Source organism: Haliotis rufescens, unplaced genomic scaffold, assembly GCF_023055435.1.
Source record: "Haliotis rufescens isolate VD_foot unplaced genomic scaffold, xgHalRufe1.0.p SCAF_67, whole genome shotgun sequence".
In the NCBI taxonomy this organism is placed as follows: Eukaryota; Metazoa; Mollusca; class Gastropoda; order Lepetellida; family Haliotidae; genus Haliotis; species Haliotis rufescens.
Window position 1 is genome coordinate 1,825,325 of NW_025964358.1, and position 21,752 is coordinate 1,847,076.

At 40.6% G+C, this 21,752-nt stretch overlaps 1 protein-coding gene across 1 annotated transcript; it reads right to left on the minus strand.

Annotated features, from left to right (window-relative positions):
• Positions 1 to 2,509: 2,509 nt before the first annotated feature.
• On the minus strand, positions 2,510 to 15,586 carry LOC124116176 (divergent protein kinase domain 2A-like). Its single transcript, XM_046477421.2, has 5 exons — positions 15,486 to 15,586; positions 12,708 to 13,486; positions 10,089 to 10,211; positions 7,549 to 7,726; positions 2,510 to 6,283 (listed from the first exon to the last, which is right to left on the minus strand). The coding sequence occupies exons 2-5, from the start codon at positions 13,404 to 13,406 to the stop codon at positions 5,871 to 5,873; spliced, it is 1,413 nt and encodes a 470-aa protein (XP_046333377.2). The 5' UTR covers positions 13,407 to 13,486; positions 15,486 to 15,586; the 3' UTR covers positions 2,510 to 5,870.
• Between the last annotated feature and the right edge of the window lie 6,166 nt (positions 15,587 to 21,752).

Consider the following 21,752-nt stretch of genomic DNA (forward strand, 5'->3'; position numbering starts at 1 on the left):
TACACACTTCTCCCATCGTTTTAAGCAACTATGGAGACCTCGCTTGTAAAAGCCCTCATTTTGCGTCTCAAACCAGGACTTGACTTCAGAAATCAGTGTTTCATCACCTGTGAAAGGTTTTCCCTTCAAAAATGACTTCATGGTTGGAAAGAGGTGGAAGTCAGATGGTGCAAGGTCAGGAGAGTAAGGAGGATGTGGAAGGATTTCATAGCCACAGGACCGCGCTTCTGTCTGGGCAACATGAGAGTTGTGTACTGGAGCATTGTCTTGCAGGAGACGGACACCCTTGGTCAGCATGCCACGCCTCTTAAGCTTTTTCTTAAGTAATTTCCGCAGCAGTGAAGCATAATAAGCTCCAGTAATTGTGGTACCCTTTGCCAAGAAATCCATCATCACTACTCCGTGCTGGTCCCAAAACACCGTGAGCATGACCTTGCCTGCAGAGGGTTGGACACGTGCCTTCTTTGGGGGTGGTGACTCCACATGCTTCCATTGCATCGACTGAACTTTAGTCTTAGGATCATAGTGATGGACCCATGTTTCATCCTGTGTGATAAGTTTGCCTGGTTTTTTGGGCACATGTCCAAAAGATCCTTTGAGCAATTGACTCGTTCCTGCTTTTGGAAAGGTGTGAGCAACCTGGGAATCCATCGTGCAGACACCTTATGCATGTTCAAATTGTCATGGATGATTTTTTCCACAGACCCTACACTGATCTTGACATCTTGTGCTAACTGGCGAACAGTTATACGTCTGTCTGCCAAAATGGCGGTCTCCACTTGATGGATAGTGTCCTCATCAATGGCTGAATGGGGGCGACCAGGAACGGCAGCTGTTTCCACAGATGTCCGACCACACTTGAACTGGCGATGCCAGTGTTTAACAACGTCATATGATGGGGCATCTTCCCCATAAGTTGCTTTCATTTCATCGAAAGTTTCTTTTGGTGTGCGACCTTTCAAATATAAAAACCTAATCACTGCTCGGTATTCTACTGGCTCCATTGTCACACCCTACTCGATCATAACACCTGTAAAAGTGGTAATATTAATAATTCGGGGCTGCAAATTCAGACATAACCCATAGATACATGTATCATTACACATGTGAAATTTCAACCAAATATGATAACCCTAAGTGGTTTAGGGGAAATCTTTAATGAACACCCCTCGTACAAGCAGCCACACACACATACACGTGCATGCACGTAGCTATATAAGTGCAATAATCTTGGACGCGACGTTAAACCCTATTTCACCTCACCTCACCTCACATTTGTGCATGGTGTAAATCCCTGCAGGCCACACAAATGGCCTACTAAGATCAAGCTTGCTGTGCAAGTACTGTCCTGTGCTAAAACTGATTAAAGTCTGTAATCCAAATATGTCATTTTCAGTTAATTTTAGTCATAACATTTACCCTGTTATAATAATATTAGGTAAGTTCACTGGCCCTGAAGAAATTGTACTTGACACACAGCTGAGTTTAACAGTGATAAATATGATAAAAAAAACGCTAAAATATTGAAATGTGTGAATTAAACATATATGCAAAACAAAATATTGGCAAGATTTATTTATTATAGAATATAGTCTACACATAAATTTTAAAAGCTAAACAAAACAACGACTCCAAATATATTCCATACCCTATGTACATATTGTATAGTCTGGATGTATTCTACATCTTTCTGGGCGGTCGGGTAGCCTAGTGATTAAGGCGTTTGCTTTTGACGCTGGAGACCCGGGTCAATTCCGGACATGGATACAATGTGTGAAGCCCATTTCTGGTGTCCCCAGCCGTGTTATTGCTGGAATATTGCTAAAACTGGCATAAAACCATACTCACGCACTCACTACATCTTTTTTCAAATGAACGGTTCTTGTAAAAGTCCCCCTTTTACATAAGATGAAAATACCCCATTTTTTACTGGTATTACCTCAATTCATACTGAGTATACAGTTTGCTTGTTTGTTGTTTAACTGTAATAACACCGCATTCGGCAATATTCCAGCTATATGACGGAGTCTGTAAATAATCGAGTCTGGGTCAGACAATCCAGTGATTGACGTCATGAGCATCGATCCACGCAATTGGGATCAATGACATGCATCAACCAAGTCAGCAAGCTTGACCACCCGATCCCGTTAGTCGCCTCTTACCGCTACGACAAGCATAGTCGCCTTTTACGGCAAGCATGGTCGCCCTTTACGACAAGCATGGTCGCCTTTTACAGCAAGCATGGAGCAAACAGAGCTCACACACAACACTGATCATACAGATCGCTGTGATGCTCTGCTAGTCTTGGGATGAAATTCCAGATTATGAATGGTTTGTCAGCATCATACACACTCTTAGGTTTGACCAGATTGACAACATCCCCCAGGTCCTCCTCTGTACCGTCCACTGTGATATTTGAAACACTGACAACATCAGTATGACACCTACAAACATCACACTAGTGGACAAACATACATTGTACATGAAACACATATCAAGAAAGATCATATTTACAAACAATTATTCATTTGTTCAAAAAAAATGATTGATCTATACAATGAACTTGAACTAGTCTACCATATTTCCTCTAATAAGCACCAGGTCTTTTATAGGCGCCGCCCTCCAACAAGCAGTGGGTACAAAGCTGCCTACAACACAATACGTACAGGTCTCCAGTAAGCGCCGGGTTTGTTAGATTTAGATATCTTCTCAGAATAAATAAAAGCTTTTTAACACCATACTGTAAGCGTTGGGACTCTAATTACTGCACGGCCTCCATTATACACCAGGTTTGGAAGTTGTCCAAAGAATAATCACCGGGGCTCTTATTAGAGGAAATATGGTATTTGCTGCATTCATTTCTCTACCCACATGCCCAAGTGCAAGTGGTACATGTTGTACCCCAGCCAGGAGGTACCATCCCAGGGGTACACTGTACCTCATCAGTCAGGAGATTAACATCATGTTTTCAGATTTGCCTGTTCTCTTGAATAATCGATGACCAGAAAGTTTTATGTGGAACCAACATTAGCAGGAGTTTTAAAATGCTAAAATTTCTGGGCATCAAATACTCAACAGCATGCTCAAATCTGAAAACATGTAATATTATCTACACTGTAAAATATAAAAGTTATCAGTAACTTTCTGTAGCACTCTCTACCCACGTGAACTCTCACAGTTGTGAGGCAGCCATGATATGATGTCAGTGACGAATGCTATGATGTCAGTGACGAATGCTATGATGTCACACTGGAATGCTGGGACATCTTGATACAATGGATGAAGTTAAGTGCTTGTGAAAAACGATTATGCCTGTTTAGCAGAATACTGACAAAAGCACTTAAATCAAAGATAAATATTGATCAAACTTAATATTTTGTTGACATGGTAACCTATTCACCAAGCAGAATAGTACCTTTTTTCAGATTTGGCATTGAGAAAAGAAAAAAAAATATTAATGAGAAAAGCTCTCAAAAACAATGAAAAGTCCAAAAGATTTCCATGATCAAATCTCATTTAACGATGTTTTTCAGCCAATCAGATTGGAGCATACACTCTAATTCATTCTACAATGAATTGCATGCTGCGCCAACAGATTTCTAAAAAGCACAATGTCTTATCAGAATGTCTGCCTCAGTCTAGGTATATTGATTTCCTAAAAGGCTTTGAAGTTACTTTATTGACAAGTGGACATATTATCTTGATAGTTGGAACAAGGTATGTAAGTATTGATCAACAATTATTGATGGTTACACAGCAAGAACATCAAAAAATACTTCAGGATAACTCCAACATTAATCCAGTTCCAACCTGACTCATTAAAGGATGTCATCAATCTATACCCAAAGGCTTGAAGACCTGTAGTATTGAATGACCTCACAAAGTGATCGGTATTGGACCTACTTTCACATTGCAATTTATTGAAATAATGATTCATGTGTTGTACATACAATATATTGCATGCATTCTTTCATCTGTAATTTGTTAAAAACCTGAATTAATATGGACCATTACATTGGACTTCTCCGGCACATTTTGGACAACACCGTTGTCGGCGGCCATTTTGTTAGATGTTGCCATAGTTACAACACATGTAATTGACAAATTTTATTCAGGAAACTGGTCATGATAAGTTTCACTTTCTCAATCACAGAAATCAAATTGCAAATGTCTAAATTTCATAATTTATTTCCACTTTCCTCTGATTTAAAATTTGCCAACAAGATGAAATATGCATGATTTTGAAAAAAGAAATATACCAGTATTTTCAGAACGTATTGTGATATGTATTCATTAGTATTTTAAATCGTGTATACCTGTGATACTGCGCATCTCTAACACATCACAATATAATTCCTTTGCTGCACATGACAAACACACGTTTAAACAACCATTACAATATCTTGATTGAACATACCTCGTAAAACATGGACTTCTGGGTATAATGCAATGTCACGCTAAAATAGCACAATAACGTAAGCCTCTTTTGGTTATAAGCAGCACTTGAAATGAGCTCTTGATAATGACCTGAAGAGAAAGGCACGGATTTCCCACAAACACTAATCAGTGAGGACTGTATGTTAAAACAGCAATATGTTTTTCAAATGATACATATTGCGATAGTGTTTCTTTGGACTAGTATATTGGGTAGAAAAACAGAACAAGTTTCATTATTATTAAAATCGTTTAACCTAAAAACTCTACACAGAAATTCACAAATGTTTCCCTTCAATTGATTGAAAAACACCAGAAACATTAAAGTGGTTTTGCTGTAATGTTACCTCCCCTGTATCCATGACTACGCAATGGCAGCATCTGACCATATTGAGTAACATACAGTTAACTACGGTTATAACGAACTCAAAGGGACCAGTGATTTTAGTTCGTAATAACCGTAGATCGTTATAAGCATATAAGCAGCATATAAACATCAAATGGCCGGGACTAAAAAATAAGTTCCTTATATCCGTCAGTTCTTTATAAGCGTGTTCGTTATAAACATAGTTGACTGTATTTCAATACTGATACCTGAATCTCATTCAATGAAATACATTTTGGGGGGCAATACAAATCCCAAGTCACAATCCTGATGGCTCAGCTTTTCGACAAGGTGTGAAGGAGAAGACATATCGCATTAAAATCAGATTGTTTACTCTGCTATGATACCTCTGCATGAACATCTGACAAGTCCTCCATAGCAGATCGTGTCAGGTAAACTGTGACCGTCCAATCTGAACGAAACAAGCATTGTCGGCTTGCATATCAACAGCAATGTAACAGCACAGCTTTTATTATTCTCCTCCAGAACTCACTGATTATGTTTGTTGATATGCTTGTCAGTCTGGTACTCTTGACGCCTTGATGCTGATTGGTTGATAAACGAATTCACCAGAAGCGACATTCTTTGCAGGGGTTGTGAGATCTTCACACAGAGGTATCGTATCAGAGCAAAAGATCTGATATTAATGGGATTGGTACAAAAATGCAATTGATGGAACACTAAACAGTTTGTGAGCAAAGATATTCTTAGTAGTGGCAAGAATGTCTAAAACATCTCAATTCACAAGACACATATTTTTATTTTTATATTCTTACTGAATAAATTATGCGCTAAAGAAGAAGTACACAGTGGAATAAACAAACCCACGCAACTTAGTACTACGTATCGACAACTACGACTAAAGCCAGTTTCTAACAGTGTTATATCCCATCCTTCAACACACCAGAAACACACCTAGGGAATGTTGCACAAAGGGATCATTGCACAGTGACTGTTGTAAATCTGTTAAAGACTAGGAGTAACAATAGCCATAGAAGGACGATCACTTCTTGAAACAGGACCCTGAATATTATTTACCCCTACAAAGTTCTCATTCTTCATCTTTTCCTGTCTTCTTAAAAAATCTGTTTTCATGTTTATCTTCCATAGCTTCATCCAAAACATTGACATCCACATTCGGGTCTGACATCAGATTCTCAAACGCACTTATGAGTTTGTCCTTGACCTTTATTCGACCTTGCACTGTCTGAGGTCGTGCGCATTCATTCAGGAGATGTTCGAGGTCCCAGTAGTCGCGGGCGTGGTCTGGCATGTCGTGCAGCAACCCTCCTGGTTTTCCATCCTCATTTGCATATTGGGACAAGATGTTGCGACAGGCTGCGTAATAATTATGGTCTGAGTTGACATGGGAGCACAGTTTTGCCGTGGAGAACCCAAGACAGTTTTTCCCTCCACATTCATCAAATGGACTCTCGAGAAATTCATCCCATCCTTTGGGCTTGGCTGAAAGAGAGAAGAGAGAATATTAAAAAAGTTTCATATTGATGTGAAAACAATAAACCGGAATATTGGGCCCATCTTACAGAGGCAAGAGAGTTAACTGACTGTAAAAGTCCAGTTTCCACCCTTGCCGAACTAGGCTGGAATTACCAGGCTGGATCGTAGCGCCACCAGTGGCTATTAAGAGTTATGTCCCTTCTATGTTTCTCCCACTGACCATTCAGATTCCACCTCTCATATCACTTGACGTATCAAGACGATTTGATCGATAATAAAAATCTATATTGTAACAAAACGGGTTTTTAAGTGCATCAACTCATGTGAGCACCTTGATCAAAAACATGAACAGATTTGTAAACTATCTGTTGACGCTGAGTTGGCGGTACAAATGCTTTTTCAAATCCTGCAATCAAACAAAATCTGCACATTGAAATCCATGTTGTTTACGAAGCGGAACACTGTGTACAAAATAATTCCACTGTGAGATCCATGGGATGCATAAAATATGAGTATGATTTAGGGTGTGGATTGGCACATTCTAGAAATGCACATTATGAAAAATATGCACATTCTTCTTCTTCTTATTATTATTATTTAATACCCATGAAGGCCCTGGTTTGATTTCCCAAAATTTCCAGTGGAACCGCAATGGCCTCTGTTCCAATGGGCATGAGCTTAAGGGGGTTGTCGGGTAGCCAAGTGGTTAAAGCGTTCGCTCATCATGCCGAAGACCCGGGTTCGATTCCCGACATGGGTACAATGTGTGAAGCCCATTTCTGGTGTCCCCCGCCGTGATTTTGCTGGAATATTGCTAAAAGCGGCGTAAAACCATACTCACTCACTCAACATGTGAAGCCCATTTCTGTCCCACTCTGTGATATTGATATTGAAGTTCACCTTTATAAGTGTGTTAAGATAATACACATGGAGTTTTCTCAAAGTAGAAATTTTTATATTTCATCAAATATTTATGAGTGTTCATGTTTTTCATGTTTTTTCATTTCCACTGTTTCTTATTTCCTTCAAACATCTCAAAAGACAATCTGCCAAAATAAAACATGTACTATTCTGAAAGTGTTACCATGGTCACAGCAAATTGACATTCATTAAACTACAAAAAACAGACAACAAACAGCTTTTCTCCATATTTCTAGGCATGGGATTGAAACAACTATATCTTAATCACTGTGTTTTATTGATCAACAGCTCCAGACCAGAGCAAAAAAAATAATAAAAAAATAAAAAATAAAAATAAAACATGCACATACTTGCTGCGATTGCCATGAGATCCACCACGATGATGTTCTCAAGATCAATAACCTTGACCTTGCCAGCTGCATCAACAGACAGGTTTTCATACGTCAGGTCTGTCCAGTACAGGGCAAACTGTTCTTCGTTGATGGTCATCTTGTCTGCAATCTTCATGATCTGGTACGCAATGTCTGCCTGGAAGTGTGAGCAGTGACTGGCATTACGATCATGGCTCAGACCAACATGGAGGCTCAGGAGGCCCAGCGATCTGAGGCACCGCAATCCCCGGTACAGAATTGCATCCCTTAGTGTGTCAGAAGAAACCTATGATCGTGGGTCCGAATCCTGGTTTGCCCTGATGTTGTTTCTAGGTTGTCACCATGTCCGTGTACCATCTTCCCAAGGCAAGAGAGTTAACTGACTTTAAAAGTCCAGTTTCCACCCTTGCCGAACTAGGCTGGAATTCCTGGGCTCGATCGTAGCGCCACCAGTGGCTATTACCAGTTACATCCTTTCTATGCCTCCCCTATTGACCAATCAGATTCAACTTCTCGTATCACTTGCATTTGCTTCAAACAAAACGGTGGCGCCAAGTCAAGACGATCTGATTGATAATCAAGATCTATATTGTGATAAAACGAGTCTTACATCTCGAAGTGCATCAAATCACGTGAGCACCTTGATTAAAAGCATGAAAAGATTTAGAAAATATCTGTTGACAACGAGTTAGCGGTGCACATGCTTTGCAAATCCTGCAGTCAACCTAAATCTGCATGACACTTTACGAACCGGATTTCGATTTCGGTGCACGATTTTGATTGGACTATGCATAGACTCGTTAGTCCAGCCAAAATGTAACTCCATAATACCAGCCTAGTTCGGCAAGGGTGGAAACTGGACTTTTATAGTCAGTTAACTCCCTTGCCTCGGGAAGATGGTCCATGTACATGGGTTTCATCTACGTTGTAAAGGTCTACGACCTGCATCACTTCAGGCTTTCTTCACACGAGTGAGTGAGTTGGGTTTAACACCGCTTTTAATAGTATTCCAGCCATAATATGATGTGTCGCATTAGTGTTGGAGGAAAGCCCAAATTGATGCAGATCAACCCACAAGCACTGGTATGGTGCTTACAAACCTAGAAACATAACCAGGGTGAACGGGGATTCGAACCCACTTATAAGATTCCTGGTAGGGCTGGGGCGGGTAACTCGGGTACTCGGGTCGGGGGGTACTGAGTAGGACCTGGGTACCAACAGGACTACCCGGACTCATGGTTAGTCACGTGATATACTGTTTAATAAAAGAAATGATAAAGTAACTATATGATTGCACTACAAGTCACTAATGTTCGCATTTCTTTCTGACTATGCACCCATTCCTTCTGACTTTTATGTTTGAATAAAGATAAAACTTCAGTCAACTTCAATGTATGCAGATCGTTTTATATGAGTATCTAAATACATTTTGTCCAGGGCTACAGTCAAACTATTCCCAATCAGACATTTTGTACCTATCTCTTGAGACCTACAGCGGGTATCTGGGTAGGGCTGGGTAATAGGGGGGTGGGTACCTGGGTAGTAAATTTGGACTAGTCCCAGTCGTAGTGTCTGGCGTGCCCAAGGGACACTGCTCTGCACAGAGAAATGCAGCTTTTTGCTTCATAGCAGGGTGCAAGGGAAATCCAAGGAAAACCTGTTTTCTTCATGGGGTGAGCAGAGCTCCAGATAAGCTTTTGGTGTTGTGGGTATTTTACCCATGCATTTTAAAATCATTGGGTATCAGTAATTCTATCTGCATATTCAAATTTCTGTTACCCACTAGTTTTTACACATGTGGGTATTTAAGTTGAATATTTAAAAACACTATTCATCTAGTCCCTGCAAACTGGTGTCGTGTGGGTTCGAGAGCTTTATAGGACTCAAAAATACCACGATACTTCAACAAGAAAGTGTGATGGCAAATGATCATGATGTGACTGTCATTGTGGAGTTTGGCAAGGTTGACGGAATGCCCGTTTATAATTTCAAAATAAGTTTTGCTAATCGAATACGCAGGGTTACTTCACAATATTTTGATGATATGCACAAATTTTATTTTTGTAGCGTATCTGTAATGTCCGTTGCGTATTTGATACGCTTGGATTATATTTTACTGCGCATTTCTGCATTTCTGATGCGTATTTCACGCAGATACGAAGCTTATCTGGAGCTCTGGTGAGTAATGCATTTATTCTCCCACTCAGAAAATGACTTCCCTCCCTGGTGGGATACATTGTATATTATGAAGATCACATGAACCAATCAGATCTCAACATTCTAACATGGAGGTAAGATAAAAAAATGTTTGGCCTAAACTTCAATGAATGCAGTCGAAATTGTATTCGAATAATTTTCATCTTCCACTTTGGTACTGCTACTAATGAATAAAAGACAACATCCAAGGTCACACCATCATGCGAGTACAATTGTGAATTGATACCAAAATATGATTTATTTATTTTTATTAAAATACAGACTTACATATGTATTATTCAACATTTCTTATGAATACTCACCCTCTTCTCAAACGATGCATGGAAGAAGTCCCCGAGGGGACGGCCAGTGTCTTCCACCATCATGAAGCGACCACACGCACCGTAGTACTCCGGAAACGGCCACCCCTCCGACGCCGGGAATGTCTGAGAATATAAATATCAGTTAGAACAAGAAGGAAAGATTCACAAATTCATAAACCCAATAGTTTTCAAATGATTTACATACAGATCTGCCATCTCAAAAATAAAAGTGCTATTGCCATGTAGCTCACCTGGATTGTAGTCAAATACAAATTCAACAAAGACAGCTATTAACAAAATTTGCTGTTAATGATATTCAAATATTTCCAGCATAAGATGAGATGAAATGGGGTTTAACATCATGATTATTCCTGCAGTTTAACTCAGACAATGAATTCAGACTCCAAGCCAACCAGTCCTTGTTTTATCCCTTAATGCTGAACGCCAGGCAGGGTAACCATGGTAACAAGTACTATCTTTTAACATTTTCTGGTACAATGGGGCCGGTGATCGAACCACCAACATTCCACTCTCAAGGTAGATGCTCTATCCACGAGACCATGGATGGTCTTCCCTGCATAAAACTGAAGTTTCAAACTGACACTAAATTCAAGTGAGTGAGTGAGTGAGTATGGTTTTACGCCGCTTTTAGCAATATTCCAGCAATATCACGGCGGGGGACACCAGAAATGGGCTTCAAACATTGTACCCATGTCGGGAATCGAACCCGGGTCTTCAGCGTGACGAGCGAACGCTTTAACCACTAGGCTACCCGACCGTCCCCCTAAATTCAACAGATTTGCACAAATTTAGAAACAAACAAGCAAACATTCAGCTTCCTCAGTCGGGCATCTTCAGAGATGTTGAAAGAGGAAAAGGAAAAGTATATTTAGAGTTATCAAGAGCATCGTCCAAGTGCAAAGATCAACTCAAGGTCAAAATTCACAATGTTGCCAAAAAGGGGACATTTTTTATAATATTTGGAACAAAAATGGCGGAGTAATGGCCATCAATAGATTTTTTTTCAATATGGCTGGCATGGCTGAATTGTAGCCAAACATCTTGAACAATTTTAGGTGTGATCATGATTGGGAAGCCAAGTGTGAGGTTTTAGTTTCAATTGTCCAGACGTTTCTGACCATGCCCAGGAGACACTCACACTCACTCTGTGACCTCCTTTAACATGACAGCCTTAGGGTTCACTCACTCACTCTGCGACCTCCTTTAACATGAGAGACTAAGGGTTCACTCACTTACTCTGGGACCTCCTTTAACATGACAGCCTTAGGGTTCACTCACTCACTCTGGGACCTCCTTTAACATGAGAGGCTAAGTGTTCACTCACTCACTCTGGGACCTCCTTTAACATGACAGCCTTAGGGTTCACTCACTCACTCTGGGACCTCCTTTAACATGAGAGGCTAAGGGTTCACTCACTCACTCTGGGACCTCCTTTAACATGAGAGGCTAAGGGTTCACTCACTCACTCTGGGACCTCCTTTAACATGAGAGGCTAAGTGTTCACTCACTCACTCTGGGACCTCCTTTAACATGACAGCCTTAGGGTTCACTCACTCACTCTGGGACCTCCTTTAACATGAGAGGCTAAGGGTTCACTCACTCACTCTGGGACCTCCTTTAACATGAGAGGCTAAGGGTTCACTCACTCACTCTGGGACCTCCTTTAACATGAGAGGCTAAGGGTTCACTCACTCACTCTGCGACCTACCTGTAACATGACAGCCTTAGGGTTCACTCACTCACTCTGGGACCTCATTTAACATGAGAGACTAAGGGTTCACTCACTCACTTTGGGACCTCCTTTAACATGAGAGGCTAAGGGTTCACTCACTCACTCTGGGACCTCCTTTAACATGAGAGGCTAAGGGTTCACTCACTCACTCTGCGACCTACCTGTAACATGACAGCCTTAGGGTTCACTCACTCACTCTGGGACCTCCTTTAACATGAGAGACTAAGGGTTCACTCACTCACTCTGGGACCTCCTTTAACATTAGAGACTAAGGGTTCACTCACTCACTCTGTGACCTCCTTGAACATGACAGCCTTAGGGTTCACTCACTCACTTTGGGACCTCCTTTAACATTAGAGACTAAGGGTTCACTCACTCACTCTGGGATCTCCTTTAACATGACAGCCTTAGGGTTCACTCACTCACTCTGGGACCTCCTTTAACATGAGAGGCTAAGGGTTCACTCACTCACTCTGGAACCTACCTGTAACATGAGAGGCTAAGGGTTCACTCACTCACTCTGGGACCTACCTGTAACATGACAGCCTTAGGGTTCACTCACTCACTCTGGGACCTCCTTGAACATGACAGCCTTAGGGTTCACTCACTCACTCTGTGACCTCCTTGAACATGACAGCCTTAGGGTTCACTCACTCACTCACTCTGCGACCTACCTGTAACATGAGAGGCTAAGGGTTCACTCACTCACTCACACTGTGATCTACCTGTAACATGAGAGACTAAGGGTTCACTCACTCACTCACTCTGCGATCTACCTGTAACATGAGAGGCTAAGGGTTCACTCACTCTGCGACCTACCTGTAACACGAGAGGCTAAGGGTTCACTCACTCACTCTGCGACCTACCTGTAACATGAGCGGCTCAGTGTTAACCATGCTGATGTACCACAGCTGAATCTTGTCCCTGAAAAATATTTCCTTCTTCTTCAGCCTCTCCTTGTAATAGTGCCACAGGCGATCCAGCAGTCGGTAGGACCCACATGTAAACATGGATGCCTCCCCCTTCAAAGTTTCGGGCTGAATCGGACCTTTCTTCAAAGTCTGGGCAGTGTTTGTGATATATATAACCCTGGCAATATCGCAACCAGCAGGCCGGTTGCCATCAGAACAGATCTTATCATCGATTGCTTGGATTTCACTATCGTGGCTTAATTTCTTTATGACAACACTATTTAAGTCTTGATGATCAGCAAAGTGAACATTCTTTATATTCACCCTGTCTAGGAATCGTAACTTCGACCACCCCGTAAACTTGACGCGATCGTAAAAAAACTGACCGCAAGCACTCATGCCGTAGCAGGCAGGGCACTTGTCAGTTTCCAGGAAGTGTTCATCCATCAAATCGTTTTTGAAAAAACTTCTGATGATAAAACCGTAGAATAGCACAGACACTACCAATGAGGAACCAAATAAGAATTTGGCCCGTGTTGGTAAATTCTTGAATTTGAGCGCTGAGTCGTGAACGGCTCTCTCCAGGTTGGCCATGCCCTTCTCCTTGTACTGCTTGGTGTAACGGCTCCTCACATTGGTGGGTGTTGGGAGCATGGTGGGGCGTGGGCGTGGCTCGACTGTGTGCAGCTGGGACCCCGTGTTCTCATTCCTCAAGAGAAAATAATTCAGGAAATCTGAAACAATTATTACAGAAAATCTAAAATTGGGACTTTTATGAAGACTAGAATAAGAGCCCGGTACATATTGCTGCTATGAACATGTGTCTACAGTTGGCTTTTCCTTTAGAACCTGCTCTGAAATATTTATAGTCAAGAAGTTTTAACGTGATTTGATGTAAATATGCATATAGCGATACCAGAGACCATATACCGATATGCAGGGCTGGATTTAAGAATGTTGACCTAACTTGCACCAGGTGCATGTTGTCATGAAAACCCAGCTGCACAACACAAAACCAGGTTGCACCCTTTAACCTTAAATTTATCAAAGTTCAAACGTGCACACAATCTTGAAGTAGACTATCCATATTTTGAAGACATCAATAAAAAAAGGTCAAGACAAAATACAACTATTTAAAGTAAATATGCCTAAAGGTATTGAATGTGTTCAAACACGGATGTTGTGGCGACATGCAAAGGTTAGACGCAAATGTGAATTTTTCTTACATGATCTTACTGCATGTTGACCTAAATATTAGGTTGCATTTTTCAATAACAAGTGGCAGTGGTGCATGTTTTATACAGCGAAATCCAGCCCTGCTATGTATCGTGATACATATCGTGGCCTTGCTGTATCATCTCACGCCATAATATGTACCCATACCTTTTTCAAATTCCTCGATGCCCTTTTGATGCTAAATATTACATTCCCATATTATGTATGCATATCAATTATGCATATGTATCATAATTCATTACAATGAGACACACACCTGTCGATGTTCATAGTAATTTAACCTGTACATTGAACCATGTCCATTATGGGTGTATGTTATTTTGTTCCCCAAACGAATTCATACCCCTGGAAATTAGATATTTTACACCCCAAACTACAAGTAATTTCAGATCCCTTTGCAATAAGCAATAAATTTTGTTGTATGAAATAATCCTATGCAATAAGCAATAAATTATGTTATATGAAATAATCCTATGCAATAAGCAATAAATTATGTTGTATGAAATAATCCTTTGCAATAAGCAATAAATTATGTTATATGAAATAATCCTATGCAATAAGCAATAAATTTTGTTAAAAGAAATAATCCTATGCAATAAGCAATAAATTATGTTACATGAAATAATCCTATGCAATAACAGAATGGGCACATTATTGAGGCATATTTCAAGCCATTGGACAACAACAAATCCAAGTACATCATTGCCAGCCAGCTCCTCAGAGACCTCGCCAATATGAACGGACAATGCATATGTATGTATGTCTCTCTCAGATCTTGTCTGATGTACTAGTTATAGTCAAGCTATGTGAGGGCTGTCTGTCCACTTGCACAAAGCCATCTTAGCAGTAAGACTGCATATGATTGCAGTGATTGTCACCAAGTGATTGACATTATTTGTTTCCATGGTTGTATGTATGAGTGAGTTTTTGTGAATGTTGCAGAGAATTAACGGTTGAATGTTTAAACATGTGATGTTCAAGGCTGTGTATGTTTTATGATAGTTGCATGTATAATTGTATATGTGTGGAAAGAGTGTGTGGTGATAAACGTGTGTGAAAGAGTGCGTGGTGATAAACCTCTTTCATGACATCACAACAGCGACTGTTTTATTCTATATCCCTACGATAAGAAAGGACTGTTTTTCTGTGATGTCACACAATTCGCAAACAATCGCGATGAACATTCGAAAACGTGAGATGTTTTAAAACCATGAAAAAATATGATAGGACGCTATCATAACCTTGCATAAAATTTCGCATTTCTCAGGGCTACGAATTTTCAAAGGGTGAGAAATTTCTTGGTGCACGAAATTACTGCAACCCGTCCATCACACCTGAACGATCTAACAAACTTGACCGAAGTGAAGAGTTCCGCGTACAACTACAAGTAGGCTTCGTACGACAGTAGATATTTGTTTGCTATGATTACAAATCAGTGTCAGGACAAACAACGCCAGAAATGGTGCACATATTACTATCACAAATTATGATACTTACATTCGATGCGTGTGTACCTGTGACTAGTCTGAGACCAATGACATGAAAGGGCAACCCCGCTTCTGTTTCAACTTGCTTGTCCCATGTTAGCTTCCGTGTTTAGAGTTATCCGCCCCTGTTGTCACGACTTTGCCGACATTGCATACATTTTACGTCCACTTCGTTCCTCGCCTGTAAACCCGACCGACTCATTCATTAATGAAAATAGTGATTCTGAAATAGTTGGTTGGTTGGTTTGTTGTTAACGCCGCACTCAGCAATATTCCAGCTATATGACGGCGGTCTGTAAACAATCGAGTCTGGACCAAACAATCCAGTGATTGATATCATGAGCATCGATCCACGCAATTTGGATCGATGACATGTATCAACTAAGTCAGCGAGCCTGACCACCCGATCCCGTTAGTCGCCTTTTACGACAAGCATAGTCACCTTTTACGGCAAGCATGGGTTGCTGAAGACCAATTCTACCCTGGAATCTTCACGGGACGATTCTGAAATAGTAAAACACAACCAGGAGTTCACAGACCCAGATGCTGAACACACGAACAAATAGTCTTAGAGACTCCAACGATGTTTTTGAATTGCAAATATTAAGACAAGGATATTAGGATAACCATTTTAAACATATTTTCGTATTTAGTCTTTGAAAGACATTTAGAAGTGATACACATAAGGAAGAGAATTTATGGATGTCAACTTCTTTATTATGAGGAACACAACGTTTCGGGGTATATGCTTACTCCTTCATCCAGGATTCTCTTCCTTTTCGTATGTATTTTTATTACAAGTTACATTCACTGATATCACTGATAATGCCCTATGATAAGACCTACCGGCGAAACAATGCCTTGTGACGTTATCCAAGCAACCGGGTTGCCGGGTTATCGATAAGCAGGTCCACGTCACTCATATCACAATATAAGTGCCGGCCCGGTACAGGCCAAAGAGACATGGCAGTTATCAATGCTAAGTCAACAACAAAAGACATGTTTGAGCCGAGACTTTTAAAACTGTACCCGGCTATGTTGCAAAACGAAAATATTTCTTACAAACAGTAGATGTAATTCAAAATTAAATACTTACTTTTTTTTATGCAGATTGTATGAATGGCGGGTGCTACCGGTGTCATCACTGATTTTCAGTGGTCCATTCATATCATTTCCACAGGGGTAGCCTAGTGGTTAAAGCATTATGTCGTCACGTTGAAGACCGGGTTCGATTCCCCACATGGGCACAATGTGTGAAGCCCATTTCTGGTTTCACACATTGAAAATTGGAATATTGCTAAAAGCGGCGTAAAACCTCACTCACTCACTCTCATTTCCACTCTATTCGCCCTTAAATACGCCAAGTGGAATCTGTCTTGGTAGAAAATCTAGGATGGCTACTCTCTTGCATTGACAATTCATGTATACGTCATCCGGACGGCAATTTTGACGTCAATCGAATCTTATTTTGACGTAAGATCGGAATGACGTCACACTAGAAACGACGTCAAGCTGAAGATTATTATCATTCGACAATTGTGGTTTTCTGAGACTGCATTTTTCTAAAGGGATCAGAAAATGATTATGAAGAAATAATGGGTTACAAAGATAGTATTACACTCGTATGTGCGTCATACTGATTTTACTAAACTCGTGTAAGAATCCATGTACATGTATTAGACTATCCGCCCACTTTCGCGATGTCCGCATTAAACTTTCACTGCAATACATTCCTAAATAACATTCCAATAAATCAAATCCAGCATACAATTGCGTTTTCCACCCTCAGTTTGAGAACCTGTTTCAAAATTTGTCTAACTTGATTCCACCACTTGGAATCTGAATTCAACCTCACATTACTGCAGCTAAAATAGAACTTAATATTATATCACCTTACCGTCTTCTGTCTTCTCCTCCCTGGCAGATGGTGAAGCCAGAGATAGACCTCACTCGAACCCAACTCAAAAAATCCGAAACAAAACCTTTGGTTTTTATCAACAAGCGTACAACCAATTGCGAACTCAATATAATTCTCATCGGTCCATTTTACAGACGGATCCAAGGATGATGGAAAAGTTGCTGGTGCCACCGTCATTGGATCCAGAACTGTCTCCTCAAGAATCCCAGATTCTAGTTCAATTTTTACTGCCGAGGCCAAAGCTATCCTAACAGCTTTGACCTATATTCAACAACAAAACCAATCTAAAAATGTCATCATCTTTTCTGATTCGTTGTCTTGCCTTCAGGCATTAAAAGTGTCTCACCATTATTAACAATGACATTTTAGAACTCTATAATGATCTTTCTACTGGCCAATGTGACATCGTCTTTTGCTGGTTGCCAAGTCATGCTGGCATAATAGGTAACTCAAAAGCCGATGCTGCAGCTAAAGCAGCTCTTGACAAACCGTTATCTCCACTACTTGACTACAACGTGATTTCAATCCAACTATCAAAAGTAAAACTCGGGATCTCAGGCAAGAGAGGTGGCACAACCAGGTAGGAAGCAATATACCTACTTGGGTTGTCAGTCAAGACATGTTGAGGTCGTTTTACGACGATGTTGTATTGGCCACAGTCGGTTTACCCACGAATATCTGCTTAAGACAGATGAGGACGAACCTCCTAAGTGCATCCCTTGTGATGAAAGGTTCACCGTCAAGCATATATTGCCTGACTGTGTGGACTTTGCAGTCGCAAGGGATTCACATTATCAAAGCGTAAATCTAAAAGATCTCTTTTCCCGTGTCAGCGGGCATCTCATTATCAGCTATTTGAAAGAAATTGGTCTGTATCATAAATTTTAAATATGCATATATGTATAAATATGTGAATAATTCAATGCTTGTTTTTAAATTTGGTGTGATGCTATTATGAACTGACATTACTGAAGGCTCTGTCCAGGAGGTTAACGTAGCGCAAAGATATTGCCCCCCTGTGTGACACGTAATCCTATCCCAATCGATGTTACTATCATCAACCAGTGTTTTTAAGCCAACTCATTGCTGAATATTTTTTAATATGGGCTTGTATTATGCACAATCACCAGTAGCTAAAGTGATGACGTAAATCCTGCTGGGGTATCATGCAGGAAGCCGAGGTACTGTAAGTCCCCGTGATCCCCAGCGAGGTGGCCCAGGGTAACTGGTTGCCTTTTGCCCGTGTTTTAAAACTGTATACATCATATTGTTATGCTCAAATATGTTTTATAAATTGTTTTTAAATATAGTATGCTCAAATATGTTGCACAACTTGTTTTTAAATAAAACTTTGCATTATTAACTAAATTGTAAATAGATAAACTTGACCTCGTCGCTATGTGGCTGAAATAATGCCGATATGACCTTAAATTTTAACTCACTCACTAACTCACTCACGTTCGCGATGTGGGCGCGATATATCACGATGTTAAGCTTGGGTAAAACATCACGATTAGCTAGTGACACAGTCGGTCGTACTTAGCTCCTAATGTGCTCTTGTAACATCGTGAGAGATCGTCACTGAACCGCATTCTGTCAGTTGCTGCCGAGTTGTCTGCAGGGAATAGTAACAATAGAAACACTACTGTCCAATCCATGTCGACCCGTGAAGATCCGGGATAGAATAGGTCTTCAGCAACTCATGCTTGTCGTAAGGGGTGACTAACAGGATGGGTGGTCAGGCTCCTGACTTGGTTGAAGCATGTCATCGATCCTAATTACGTGGATTGATGCTCATGATATCAATCACTGGGTTGTCTGGTCCAGACTGTATTATTTACAGATCGCCGTCATATAGCTGGAATATTGCTGGGTGCGGCGTTAAACAACAAACCAACCAACCAAACCATGTCAGTTTCTGTCAAAATACCCTCAAAGATTGGTTAAAATCAATTTGTGTAAAATACCACCTGATATGAACAAAATATTTAAGAGAATTGTTCTTAATGAGCCCACAAATGATTTTGCATTTGTTTTAGTTAAAAATATTTCATATACTGTTATCTTTAAAAAATCAAACTTTCCACGGGAGTTTCAATATGTCTTTAATATTAAAACGTGTAATAGTTCATATTTGTGGAACCTTTAAGAATCTCTCTAAATTTTTTTTTAAAAATCACATATTAGTCAAGAAGACGTGTAAACATCTGTTCCTGGATTAAATTTGTAGAAACAAAGTTTTATTGCCAGCTGATGGAACAGACTTTGATTTCTTTGTCAGAGTCATTAATGTTTCCACTACTTTGGCTGCTGTTTGGCTGACTCATCCATGGTTACACATCGCTCAAATAAAATCACCTGGGTCTGCTTCAAAATGACGCAAATTCTCACAAGATATGATAAGCCTGGAGTGTTTCTGATCAGGAGTCAGAAGACTTGTACCTTTGTCATGCCCAGTTCTTTCCTGAGAATGTTCTCAACTCTCGTCGATCATCCATGATCATATCTACTTCATCAACAGTTTCTTCAGTGATGGCACTGAAGGAGTTTCATCAGCTGGTCCCACTAAATAACAGCCGTGAGCGAACGGGGAGCTTCAGGGCAACCACAAGGAGCGTCGGGGCAACCACAAGGAGTGCGGGGCAACCACAGGAAGCGTCCGGGCAACCACAGGAAGCGTCCAGGCAACCACAGGAAGCACCCGGGCAACCACAGGAAGTGTCCAGGCAACCACAGGAGGCATCCAGGCAACCACAGGAAGCGTCCAGGCAACCACAGGAAGCGTCCAGGCAACCACAGGAAGTGTCCAGGCAACCACAGGAGGCATCCAGGCAACCACAGGAAGCATCCAGGCAACCACAGGAAACATCAAGGCAACCACAGGAAGCGCCTGGGCAGCCACAGGAAGCAACCAGGCAACCACAGAGAGCGTCCAGGCAACCACAGGAAGTGTCCAGGCAACCACAGAGAGCGTCCGTCTTGGAGAAGCCTCGGAATTTTTCCACTTTTATCAACTCATGTTGATATATTTGATATCAAAAGACACTCGGGTGAGATTCTCTATATCTCCTACTCTACTGGGCTTCATACCACCCAGACTGTTCTGGATAAATTCTTGATTTTAACTGATACCATAGGCATTTCATATTTATCTTTATAAAACATTACTTCTTACAGGAAGTCTATTCTCCTAATCCATTCACTTTCAATTAGGAATGACTGATTTCCTGTGGAATATTGATAATAAAACATCGCTCATTTCTTATTTGAAATTTCTTATAATTCACTCATTACTAATTTTCGTCAAATGGTCAAACGGTCAGTATGACCTGCTCCTGTTTTATTTACTGATTTCGCTCCATTATTTAACTCCTGGACATCTGATGAAACCTCCCAGATGTTACCCAGACGTATTTGATTTAAATGCAGCATGGAAGCATGGAACATATTGTACTTGACTGTTCAGGGTGTAATTTACATCCTTCAGACCTTTACAGTCGCCCCTCGTACCTGTGTACATCTGTCTGACCTGTGAAGATCCGTGGTAAAATAGGTCTTCAGCAATTCATGCTTGCCCTTAAAGACTATATTGTCGTAAGAGCTGACTAAATGGATTGGGTGGTCAGGCTCGCTGGCTTGGTTGATGCTTGTCATCGTATCCCAATAGCGTGGATCGAGGAATTACAGACCGCCATCATACAGCCGGAACACTGCTGAGTGCAACAACAAACAAACATCTATCTGTTTGTCAAGTCTGTAACCTCGCTGACTTGCTTGATGTATGTCATTGTATCCCAATTCCATGCATCGATGCTCATGAGATCAATCACTGGATTGTCTGGTTCAGACACAATTATTTACAGACCTCCATCAATTAGCTGGAATATTGCTGAGTGCAGCATTAAACAACAAACAAACAAAACTAGTCAGACCTTTTATTGGCCAGGAAGAAAAATACTCATTTAATATCAAACAAATGTAATATACAAACAAATTCACACACAAAATCAAAATACTGGGAAAATAATTATAAACAGAATGATACAAATGGATTAAATCATTCAACAGACAAGGGACATCCAGGCTTCAAACAGGAAGAAAACCTGTCAACATGGTTGGCACAAATCAATCTCAACTTAAAGCATACTACCGTATTTCCTTCACAAAGAGCCTGTTTCTACTACAGCCAGCCTGTGTTGAAGGTTGTGTCTATGGCTAAGGTTTTGAGTCAGGAATCTAAAAAGGGAGCTGCTTCAAAACTGGCAATGTTTTTTCTGTGAAAGTCAGAAACAGCTTAGTCATATTTTTCACAACACATGTATTTCTCAGGACATAATTGGCCAGCAAACAATTTATGTT

Coding starts and splice junctions, on each gene's coding strand:
- LOC124116176 (XM_046477421.2), bottom strand. CDS start 13,406: ATGCTCCCAACACCCACCAATGTGAGGAGCCGTTACACCAAGCAGTAC. Junction 10,212..12,707: donor CTGAGCCGCTCATGTTACAG/GTAGGTCGCAGA, acceptor TTATATTCTCAG/ACATTCCCGGCGTCGGAGGG. Junction 7,727..10,088: donor ATGCATCGTTTGAGAAGAGG/GTGAGTATTCAT, acceptor TCACACTTCCAG/GCAGACATTGCGTACCAGAT.